This window comes from Balaenoptera ricei, chromosome 3 (assembly GCF_028023285.1).
Source record: "Balaenoptera ricei isolate mBalRic1 chromosome 3, mBalRic1.hap2, whole genome shotgun sequence".
In the NCBI taxonomy this organism is placed as follows: Eukaryota; Metazoa; Chordata; class Mammalia; order Artiodactyla; family Balaenopteridae; genus Balaenoptera; species Balaenoptera ricei.
Window position 1 is genome coordinate 174299497 of NC_082641.1, and position 12219 is coordinate 174311715.

The 12219-nt window shown below is 39.3% G+C and overlaps 1 protein-coding gene across 1 annotated transcript in view; it reads left to right on the top strand.

Moving 5' to 3' along the window:
* Positions 1-12219, top strand: part of ZNF627 (zinc finger protein 627) — an 80040-nt gene that overhangs the window by 8150 nt on the left and 59671 nt on the right. Inside the window, 1 exon segment of the mRNA XM_059919168.1 lies at positions 1-172. Within this exon segment, the coding sequence (XP_059775151.1) occupies positions 1-172 (172 nt within the window).

Below are 12219 nucleotides of genomic sequence, written 5' to 3' on the forward strand. Positions count from 1 at the left end.
CTATAAATGTAAAGAATGTGGGAAAGCCTTCATTTCTCCCTCAAGTGTTCGAACACACATGATAACACGCACTGGAGATGGACCTTGTAAGTGTAAGGAATGTGAGAAAGCAGTTTTCCCAGTTCATTTCGAATACTTCAAAGAACTCACACAGGATAGAAACCCTACGAATGTAAACAATGTGGCAGAGCCTTCAGTTGTTACACATACTTTCAAACACATGAAAAAACTCACTGGAGAGAAACCTTATGAATGTACAGAATGTGGGAAAGCCTTCATTTATTGCACTACCTTTCAAGGGCACATGAGAATACACACTGGCAAGAAACCCTACAAATGTAGAGAAGGTGGGAAAGCCTTCAGTTGACCCAGTTCCTTTCAAAGGCATGAAAGATCTCATACTTAATAGAAACCTCTTGAATGTAAGCAATGTGGGGAAAACATCAGTTGGCCTTCATTCTTACATGTGAAAATTCCCACTGGAAAGAAACCCTATATGTGTAAGAAATCTGAGAAAGCCTGATACAAATTAATCCATGTATAATGTTCCAGAAAAAAATAACATGAAAGAATAATTTTTAGAGTTATATCGTCTTTATCAGTGCCTCATTCTTAAAGGGGATCTCTCGACTGGATATTTACTACTTACGTTCAAAAATGAACACTGAAGTGAGATAATTCTGTAAGTACTCTGTAAGCAATACTACATAATGATTAACAGGTACTGTTTTGCCCTTAAATCAATTAACACTTTTCTCTTTTCATTTTGGAGCTTGTTTGATCCATGGTTGAATTGACATGTATTTCTAATATGCAGGTTGGTTTAATTTTTATGTTTTGATCGTTTTGTGTGGGGCTACTGATAAATGACATTTTGGTATTTGTTGGGATTTTCCTACTGGCCTCCTGTAGTGCCAGGTATTGGATATTCCTTACCCATTATATAGTCCATCCTTCTTATGAGAAAATCTACTCTTGTTTTGGCCAGAAGAGCCTTATTTCATTTTCCTTGCTAGTAAAAGATGGCATAAATTTGTAAATATCATAGTGTATATAGTCTCGTGTGAATTATTTCTATGTTTTGCCCTTTGCTCTTTGTCATTCCTTCTGGCTAGGATTTGAATAATAAAGAGTTTGCATTAACACATTATTGACCAGGGGATTTTTGCAGAAACTAACACCTGTGGCCAGTGATTTGTTATGTAAATGAATATTGAAACACCCATGTTTGAGTAAATATCAACAACTTTTTTTGCACTTAATGTGTTTATTTGAAACTTTGTACATGTCTTACTAAAGCATTCTAATATTTCTTTATAGTGTGATAGGCAGTATAGCAAGCACCTCTGTGCAGGGGAACAGAACATCTATTACAAACATACCGTGTTTCACCACACTTTCCCCTGGAAAAGCAGACTTTCTGGCGGCATTTTTTTTTTTTTTTTGGTCCTGTGGGTATTATTTCCTCTAGAGTATGTTCGTTTATTTTACCTGATAGTCGACAAGGTGGATCTTTGCAGGGGACTCTTTTAAAAACACCACAAGGAGGACCAGGTGCGGGACTACATTCATCAGAATGCTCAGTTACCCATTCTCTAGCTACTGCTAACAAAAATTGCTTGTAAGTCATTTTATTCTGTGCATTAAGGCTACAATAAATTTTAAATGCATTGAATAAACTGCAATTACTCAAATGGAAACCCATTTTCTCATACCATTTTCAAGTTTTCCAGAGGATATTGAAGTTTGCCAGATACTGATCAGATCGATCAACTACTTTCATGTATTTATTATACTCTAATATACAAGTGGGCTTAGTTATCTGATGGCCAGTCCTCCTGTCTTCCTTTCCTGTAGATGCTATGGAGGCGTCATGAATAGTTGTCACCCTGCGGACTAGCCTCTTGTCTTTCCATATAAGAAGAATCACTTCTCCCTTCCATGAGAATGTTATTTCTTCCCCCTGTAGATTTTTAGATTTCTCCTTTAATTGGTTTGGTAGACCATGATTCTCTTATAGTCCCACAAACTCTGGTTTTATTTTTCAACAGTATTTCAGATGTGGACACACTGTTTTATTTTTCAATAGTATTTCAGATGTGGACACACTGTTGTAATAATTGTCTTGGTAAATATGGTGCCATGAACCAAGATAAGGTTGTAGGACTGATAATATTGTTTCTTGCAGTTTCTTTACTTCACCTGTGTAAATCTCAAGGTTGCATATATACCCAGTTTCACTTTCGCTAACAATCCTGACCAAAATTCCTTATTTCGTAAGTTTTCCAGGATTTGAATCTGAGTTGTCCTCTCCACTTTATCATTCTCTCGTCAAGTGATAGCTCTTGTTTGGGTATACAGATTGATTGAAATTTTGGTAGAAAATAATCCAAAAGAGGTTTAACTTCTGAAATTCTGCAGGAAGTGGAGTTTTCTGAGTTATCATTAAAGTGAAGAAATGTCTATTTGTTCGAACCTTCTTCTCGTCATAATCTTTCAAAAGATAGGTGTTTCAATTAAGGGATCAGTCGACCAATATTCTTTCCAGTGTGACTTTCTTATTTGTCCCATCAAAAGTATTAACCCAAGAAACTTCTTCGTGTCACTACTGGTTACATCAGTCCATTTTAAAGCCTTACCATACTTTTTATATGATTTTTCATTCTGTTGGTGATACAAGTTTGTTTGAGAAGGAACCAACTCAAGAAAGTTGTTACCAAAAATTGTTATTTCACTAACACTTTGTGGGTTATTTGCACCTGGCACACTGTAAAGTCTTCTGATTTTCATGAAATGTTGTCTTCAGTCCACTCTTCTGTAGAAGCAAAGGAGCATTCTCCAGCACTGTGAGTTTCATTTTCATTTCCTGTATCAGAATCAATCACTAAGGTTTTTTGTCTTTTTGTTGGTCTAATATTCACATCGTCTGAATCAGAACTATATTCTGAGACACTAGTATATACGTCACGTGGACAATCAGAGAAAGTATCTGCATAAAATTCACCAAAAAATTCTTCTTCACTCAAAATTGCACGATGCATCATTTTTGAAAATTGTATGGTCATAAACTTGCGTTTATAATAGATACAAGGTTGGAACAAAAACCTAACGGAGCAAAATGTGAATGATAATGACAATCACAAGTTGTATAATGAACCTTGATCAATTTTAAGCTCTAACAACTTTGCACAGTGATGTTAATTGTATCACTCTCTAAAAACGTATTGGTACATCTCTGGTCAATAACATTGAGGTAACAAAAGATGTATTAATACATCTCCTGTCAATAATGTGTTAAGAGGGACTTCCCTGGTGATCCAGTGGCCAAGACTCCGCACTCCCAATGCCGGGGGGCCGGGTTCGATACCTGGTCAGGGAACTAGATCCCACATGCTGCAACTAAGAGTTCACATGCTACAACTAAAAAAAAAAAATTCCACATGCTGCAACTAAGACCCAATGCAGCCAAATAAATAAATTACTAAAAAAAAATAATTGTTAGGACAAACCTGTCACTGAACAATAAAATGTAGAATTGGAGTTGGCTCTCCTACATTGTTTTGTCACCTGGGTAATGTGACATTTTCTATAATCCATTTCTCTTATGGTTCCATGTGAGAATTCACATGTAGCCTCACTCGCATGAGATTTGGAATTCAGAAGTACAGGAGGCATTAGTCAGATTTCAGCACCATGCAGGGAGACAGACATGTGTAGGAACTTTGAGGACACTTGTTCTAGCCTGTTGTCCTGATTCCTTACCCTGTCAATCCAGAGTATCCTGGAAACCACAATCAGCTGGTTGACTTCCATTGGAAGACGTGTAGGTTTCTACACATCTTCACAAGTTCCACATCAAAGATCCATCATATTTTGGATTTTCCTGCAAGTTTCCATGAGTCCACCAGGCAACTAATTCTAACTTTCATGGTTTAGAGTATTCTCTGATGCTTGGACTTCCATCTTCTCTAGATCATATTCATATAAGGTCTAATTTGTGTAGTAAACACCTAATTCTGGTAATACTGCTAGTGACCATGTGTTCCTGATTCCACTATGACAGCTATGGTTGCACAGTCCAAAAGAACCACATTGGAGTTTGTTCCTCTGCTGCACTGTTCAGTGACTGCCCTGGCCCCGTCCCTCCAAGTGAGAATTGGCACCTTCCTCATATCAGGCAGACTGTGGGTGCTTCCCGTTGCTCACAGCTGTACACAATTCCTCAGTACATTTTCAATTATGTTTCATTGTGATTACAAACATTTTTGTTGAACAAAATCTTCTGTTGTTTCTTAGAAATATTTTCATTAACTGTTTTCATACAATTTGCATACTAATACATGTGTTTTTCATTTCCTGAACACGTATATTAAAATATTCTGTTGTGACTATGGATTTTCAGGTGAATTTTGTAATTCGGTCAGGTTAATTGCTACACATTCTCATTCAATAATCCCTTGTGTATACATGTTCGGGTATTTCTTTCCTTGGGTAAATTTTATTTTTATTTCTACATAGTTATGATTTTTGTCTTGAAACGAATTTCTCATTTGTTTCTTCAGCGTCATGTGGCCAGAACCCACTGGGATCACACCAGCAGTCAACAAGAGTGGTGTCATAAATTGTAGTACTCAGAATGACCACAAACCCTAAATGACTGGATTTATCAGTAAGAGGTGCTCAAAAGGATTTACGATTTGGGCTTTTGCTAGGTGATTTGATTACTCTTCAGGGAAGCAAGATGTTTCTGGATGTACTGGATGCTGCAAGAAGGTGAACTTAATTCTATCATAGGTAATCACAATCAATGTTTTCTAGAAGACAAAAACAGTGTAGTGAAGCTAAATCTAATTCACAGGAAGCTCCACAGTCAGTCATATTATTAAGAAGAGCAGAATCTTGGTCATTTTTATGATTTGGAATTGTCTCATCATTTTTAGTGATATGGTTACAAAATACCCTTATTTTTGTCTTGATCCATTTGTGATCACTGAACAGCTTTGTCTGATGATGGAAGTGTTTGACATTTTTCTCTTCAAAATGATAAAAGAACACAAGGCGGGCTTCCCTGGTGGCGCAGTGGTTGAGAATCTGCCTGCCAATGCAGGGGACACAGGTTCGAGCCCTGGTCTGGGAAGATCCCACATGCCGCGGAGCAGCTAGGCCCGTGAGCCACAACTACTGAGCCTGCGCGTCTGGAGCCTGTGCTCCGCAACAAGAGAGGCCGCGATAGTGAGAGGCCCGCGCATCGCGATGAAGAGTGGCCCCCGCTTGCCACAACTAGAGAAAGCCCTCGCACAGAAACGAAGACCCAACACAGCCAAAAAAATAAATAATAAACAAATAATAAATAAAAATTAAAAAAAAAAAAAAAAGAACACAAGGCCAGCATCCAGTCCCCTGGTGTTGCTTTTTGCCTTTCCTACCCGTTATCTAAACACTCTTATACTTCCTGTGGTATACTGGATGGATAGTGTTTACCATAAAGTACCTCAGTGAAAATATATAAATTCACTTCTTAGTAAAGTATACGATACCTTTTAATATCTCCTTTATAACTCAGCTGAGACCTATATGTTCAGGTAAATTGTGAGAGAACACAAACCTAGCAAGAGAGAGAGACAGGATCACTGTTCCAGTTAAGCATTCCTTGCTCAGAGGGACTATACTCTTGATGCTGTTTCAACATGCCTGGCACTAGATTCAACACATACCCAGTTTAGCACAAATAAGGCACTCTAGGATTTGGATATAGAGGCATGAAACAAGTTCTTACAGTCCTGGTGCTCATATTTTTGTGGGAAAAGGGAGATGATAGTTAACAAATGATAAAGCTTTGGTTTATAAGATGGAAATGAGAGCTTTGAAGGAAAGTAAATTATGACATGTCAGATAATAGAGAGGCTGGGAGTGTGTGTATATCTTTCTTACGAGGGTAGGAGCCTCAAGTGAGTGAGGATGTCATTACTGATCACTTGCATTTCTATTAACTTACAGGAACTGCTTGGGTGTGGAAGTAAATAGAGGGCAGCAGTGTAGAAAGTCTTGCTTTCTTTGATTAACAGTAAAGATTCCCCATAAAGGTAAAGATATAGATATGGTTCATCTTCATTTTTGCAGTTTCCTGTATACAACATGTGATCATGAGTTTGGACATAGGTTTCTGGGACTTGAGACTTTCCTTTGATCTGGCCACAAATATTTGTGGCATCTTTTTGTTTAACATCCTTTAAGAAACTATTCACTTTAACTATTTCAGGTTTTATATTTGGCATTTTCATTTTTCTTGTATACTGACTGACACAGTATATACTCTGTTAAACCCTGGAGTTCCCCCCAGTCTGAGAAAAGGTTATGTTCATCTGCACTGTTCTAGCCCATCCTGAGTTTATACTGTGAGTAGAGTGATATTTATTTAAGTCTACTGTGATTTCCTGGTGGAAACAACAAAAAGAGCTATGTATGTTTAGAAGGCAATTATCCAAGGAATAACTGAGGTGAGCTACAGAGAGAGGGTATCATTTTGAGTAATATCCTAATTTAATGTGAAAGGAGATAGTGGAAAATTTTAATGCCTTTCTATAAGAGAATTAGTTGAAAGCTTTTTTTTTTCAGTGACCCACAAAGCCTCGTATCCCATCTTACTGTTCACAGGTATCATTTCTATATGCTTAGACTTCAAGCACATATTCTAGAGTAGGAGGATACAAAAGTAACAGCTCTGAGTTTTATTAAAGAGCAAAGGAAAGCCAAATTCTGTCCATTTTTAGTGCTAACTTACATTTTCTTAGCACTGTAAAGATTGTCATTTCATAATTATTAGTCTCCCTTTTGACATCCCTGCAAATCATTCCTTCCATCATTCCTAACATCTTAACGAGAAGGTTAACCATGGTAGAAGAGGTTATTACCCAAACGTACAGAGCTCACAGTAATGGAATCTCAGTTTTGAAAGCCTAGCATATGCCACCAACTTAACACTTGTCAAAATTTTAAACTCAGAAGAACACTGCCAGGGACTTCCCTGGTGGTCCAGTGACTAAGACTCTGCGCTCCTAATGCAAGGGGCCCAGGTTCAATCCCTGGTCAGGGAACTAGATCCCACGTGCCACAACTAAAGATCCTGCATGCTGCAACTGAAAAGCCCATATGCTGCAACTAAGACCTGACACAGCCAAATAAATAAATTTTTTAAAAAAGAAGAATAACACTGCAAGAAATTACTCACTATGAAAGAAAATATGGCATCAAATTTCACAGATGACTCAAGTGGCAATATGTTCTATTTATGTTACATTCTGGAAAGGCATACATAGGGACCTAAAACATCAGTCAGTGGTGAAGGGGTCTGGTAGAAAGGGGCATCACAAAAATGTTCTTTTGGGGGTGATGGAGTATAACTCATCTTTTGGTGGTAGCGTTACTGTACATTTGTGAAAACTCACAACTACACTTAAAATATGGTATATATACATATTTAAAATAATTAACAAAAAACAATGCTTTCACATGCTAGGAAAATGTTAATCTTTGCTGAATCTTGATTTTCACGTGTGCAACAGTTATTTCCACCATCTTTTGGTACTACTTACAAAGAATTGAAGGACCAGGAGGAAGGACTCAGTCCTCAACAAGCCTCTCTTGAAATCTCATCTTAATTTAGAAAACACCCTCTAGGGCTGCACTGGCCCTCATCTCATAACAGGAGTGGAGTAAGAGGGTTCCAAGATCTTTTGAGTTTAAGTTAGGTTCCATGGTCAGATCTTTGGAAGTACTATGGTTCTGAAACATAAAGGTGTATCCCATAGTCTCCCCAAGTGGAACCTGCCTGGGAACATCCTAATTCATGATCATCAGCATCATATCTTTTCCAGGGTCATCTTAAGGCCATTTCCAGCTCTACATTTCCCAGCTCAAGCCTACTCTGTATCTCCTACTGGCAAACATCTTTAGAAATCCACACCTGCCCCACTCTGGAAAATTTCTCTGTGGCAACACCAGGGGGCTGTGAGCTGAGATGGTGGAAGAAACAGTGGTCAAACCCATGTCATGGGTACATACCTCTCAGCTGCAACAATCCCAGGTGTCCCATAATTATCATCTCTACTTGCTTACTTACAAAATACTTAAACATCTGCAGATTTTGAACAAGAAAACAAAAGGATCTAGACTCTGACCAAATAACAGGCACTACGTTAGCGTTGCCCTCCCCACACTCCTACACCACAAAGGCCCTAGCAGCCACCCCTCATGCCTCTCAAGTCTCTAAACCACCCAAGATGGCCATAAACCAGGACATTCTGGTGTAAGAAACTATTCTCAGCCTAGTGCTAAACACAGAACAGCCACTGTTGGTAATGGACACAGTCTGGAAATGGAGGATCTCAGAGGCCCTGAGCTGATGATTCAGTGTAGCCAGCTTTCCATTTTGTCTTGGGTCATGAAGCCAGGATCCCTCAGGCTTTTTTCACCACAGAGGCTTCCTCATTGAAAAGACAATGGTACCTACAGGATAAAGCCAAAAATGGGACCTCTGGCACATCTCAACTACAGGAGGAAGTGTGTTCCCTTCTGAGTAATGCAGTTGTTCTGGAGGAGGTCACCCCTTTTCTAGACTCATTGGCCATTTGGGGAGTCGCTTAGGATCACATGAAGGACCATGAGAGTTCATATACTTTATAGACCATGTGCTACCACCACACTTGATGGAGTCCACTGGAGAGAACGGCAGGTTCTGCCCCCGATCAAACAAGATATCCCTGATAAAAACTGCACCCAAGCATCCGCTCAAATTCCAGCAAGCACGCTAGCACTACAGGATGCCCTGGCCAATAGTCAAACTCATCTGCACATTTTCACAGACCCTTTGACCGTTGCCAATGATCTTGCTATCCAGTCCCACCAATAGTGACAAGAACTTATCTAACTCCTTATCACCGCTCTGGAATAAAGAACTCTGGGAATGTCTTGCTTCACAGTTACCCAATCAAGGTCACTCCTAACTCTGCACATATGAAACCTCTCAGACCTGATGATATTAATCTTGGCCCTGTGGGCCCATGATGTGTGAAACCATTGAGAGACCTCTACCCTAAAGCTCTAGGCAGAATGCAAGGGACTTCCCTCCTCTGCCATGGCTAACTTACTAACTGCCAAGCTTACCTGATAAGGAAAGAAATGCTCCTAGTAGTATAATCAATGGACATAATTTCCAGGCTGAGGAAGGGGTCCCTATAGCTGATGGAAAATAGACTTAATAGGACCCTTCATCCAATCAGCAGGACTACTTGCTATGCTCTGACCATGGTATATACTTATATTCCTCACTTATCCTATTAGACACGCCACTGATGAAGCCAAAACGGAAGGACTCACCAAGACACTGATGTGACCTACTCATTTCTCAAAAACAAACAAACAAAAAAAAACCTCAAGACACTGGGCTCTAAAAAAAGGCATTCGGCGGCACTTTTACTTCTTATGACCCCAGGATACAGCCCTCATAGAAGCTAGAATGGCTTCTTTAGACAAACCGTGTTAACTTCTAAATGAGTCTCTTCCTACTGTTTGAGGCATTAGTTAGACCCTCCCACCCCCCACCCCCCCCCCCCACCACGGTATATGAGCCCATTACTTTGTTCTGATCCTCAGGCTTAGTGACACCTTATAAACAGAGGCCTTTCTGCACGAGACATTTCTGTCAAATGGTCATTCTCAACAATCCTTTTGTTTACCGTAAGAGTTTCCAGTAGCAAACACTCATATCCCACCACCGGACCTTCCTCCTAACACCACCTATACTCTGTACCCTGGATGTCAATATTTTATTTTAGGGCATCCTCCTTCATAACACGGTGTGGCCCTTCCCAACACAAAGGTGCTGTTTTCCTACCAATTTCACTCACTGTCCTGAGAGTCACTGGCATTGCCCAGGGTACACACGATGCCATTCAACAAACTCACATCACTGATCCCAGTCAAGAAATGCCTGAAACATTCTAAACACATGCAGCAGGCAACTAACGTTTTAGAGGCTTTCCATGAAGGGGTGGCTGACTTGTTGGCTTTAGACTATTTATTGGCCACCCAGGGAAAGTTCTGTTCCCCTAAAGGATTGCTTGCTGCCTGTGGGTAAACAACGTGGCAAGGGGCCACCAAGAACTCAACACATGAGAAAACAAATGAAAATAACGAATAACATTACCAAGGTAATTGAATTGAGTTCTGGAACCCCACTGACATATTTTCCTGGATTTCTCCAACACCTTAGGATGACTGGAATTGGAATGCTTTTTTCAAGACTTCCTCATCTTAATTATAACACATTGCTTGTGCTTTTCACATGGCTATTCAAATTCTTGTGAGATGTGGCATAATTTAGTCAACAGTCGTCAGGAGTGAACTTTTAATGAAGACACTGATTCCATTTTTGATGTGTGACTGTTCATTGGTTTTAGATACCCACTCACCCTGCCTGGTCTGCAATAGGCAATCAAGTTACAAAGGTAGACACGTGCCTCTTTTCTCTTTGTGCCAGTGGATAGGAGGGTCAAACCTTGAATACCCAAACTCAACTCCTTGATACATTAAAGGCCCAACCCACTCTCCTCTTTGCTGCAGCCACCTGCACCCACTTAACACTTGCCCTACTCTCCTAAAAATTGCCTTTGTGGAATAAACCAAGACCAGAAGCCACTCGAGCCAGTAAACTGTAGGAACACATGAATTGCTGGAGACACAGTGTAAACTCGCTTGAGAATTAAAAGGTCTGCAGAACCCAGTCTTAGAGGGCCACCCACAATTCACGAATTCTTCCTGCAGGAGCCAAACCATGTTCTTACCATAAAGATTTTTCTTTAAAAAATTGCCTCATGCTTCATGCAGCAAACAGGGAAATATTTTGATATATACACAATGCATTCTGTTCTTTGTATCTTAGGCTATTTCTCAAAGGAAACTAGCTTGCCAACGCTTTATCTGATTAGAGAAAGAGCAATTATGCAACTCCAGCCCTTTTCAGCTTTCCTCTATGATTAAAAGAAAAAAAGAAAGGCTGAGAACTTTCTCTGATTTTCATAGTCCAGTCCATAGAAACAGTCCTATGCACAGTCTGTTCCACCAAAACTTTGCAGGCTTAATCATAATATAATAGAACATATTCCATCCCAAATACCTTACCACCATATATCATCAGGGTCCCAATACAGTAACAGTGGATTAAAACAGAGAGCTGCAAGACATAGACTCTACTCAAGAATGAGCTTCTGGGACTACTCAAACACCAGGAAGAAAAATTCAAGGGCACTAGAGGATATTGAAGCTCCTTATACTTACAGCTATGTCAAGCATTAAACATACTCTAACCTCCTGTTCAAGAACACATAAAACCTCACACTAAAGACCTATTTGCCTCAAATTACCTGATACATCTGGTTTTCAACCAAAAATTAGAAGGCATACTAAAAGGTAAGAGAAAACACATTGTGAAGAGAGAAAGCAATCATCAAAACAATACTCAAGTACAGGAGAGATTTTTGAATGACCAGGCTATTAATTTAAAATAACTATTAATTTCACACAAAGCTGATTTCAGAACAAGGAAAATTATCAGGGAGAAAGAGGGGCATTACATACAGATAAAAAGTGCCAACTCTCCAGGAAGACATAAGAAGCCTTTATTATACATGTGCTGAAACATACTGACAGAATAAGTGATGCAAAAATGTACAAAACTGGAATATGAGGTAGACAAATCTACAATTCTAACTGAACATTTCAATGTCACTGTCAGTAAATGACCAATCCTGCAGGCAGAAAGTCAGTAAACGTATTTTTGAAGAGAACAGTACCATCAATCAACTGGTTTTATTTGATATTTATAGAATACGTCATCCAACAACAGCAGACTAGCCATTCTTCTCAAGATAACATGGAACATTTACCAGATAGATCACATTCTGGGCCATAAAACACGCCTGAAAAGTAAAGAATATAAATCCTACAAATAGGGAGAGACGGAGGGAGAGGGAGGGAGAGGGAGAAAGGGAGAGGGAGGGAGGGAGGGTTTATTATATCCTATAATATGGTTTATTATAGGATATTGAATATAGTTCCCTGTGCTATACAATAGGACCCTGTTGTTTATCTATTTTATATATAGTATTTTGTATCTCCTAATCCCAAACTCCTAATTTATCCCTCCCCTATCCCCTTTCCCCT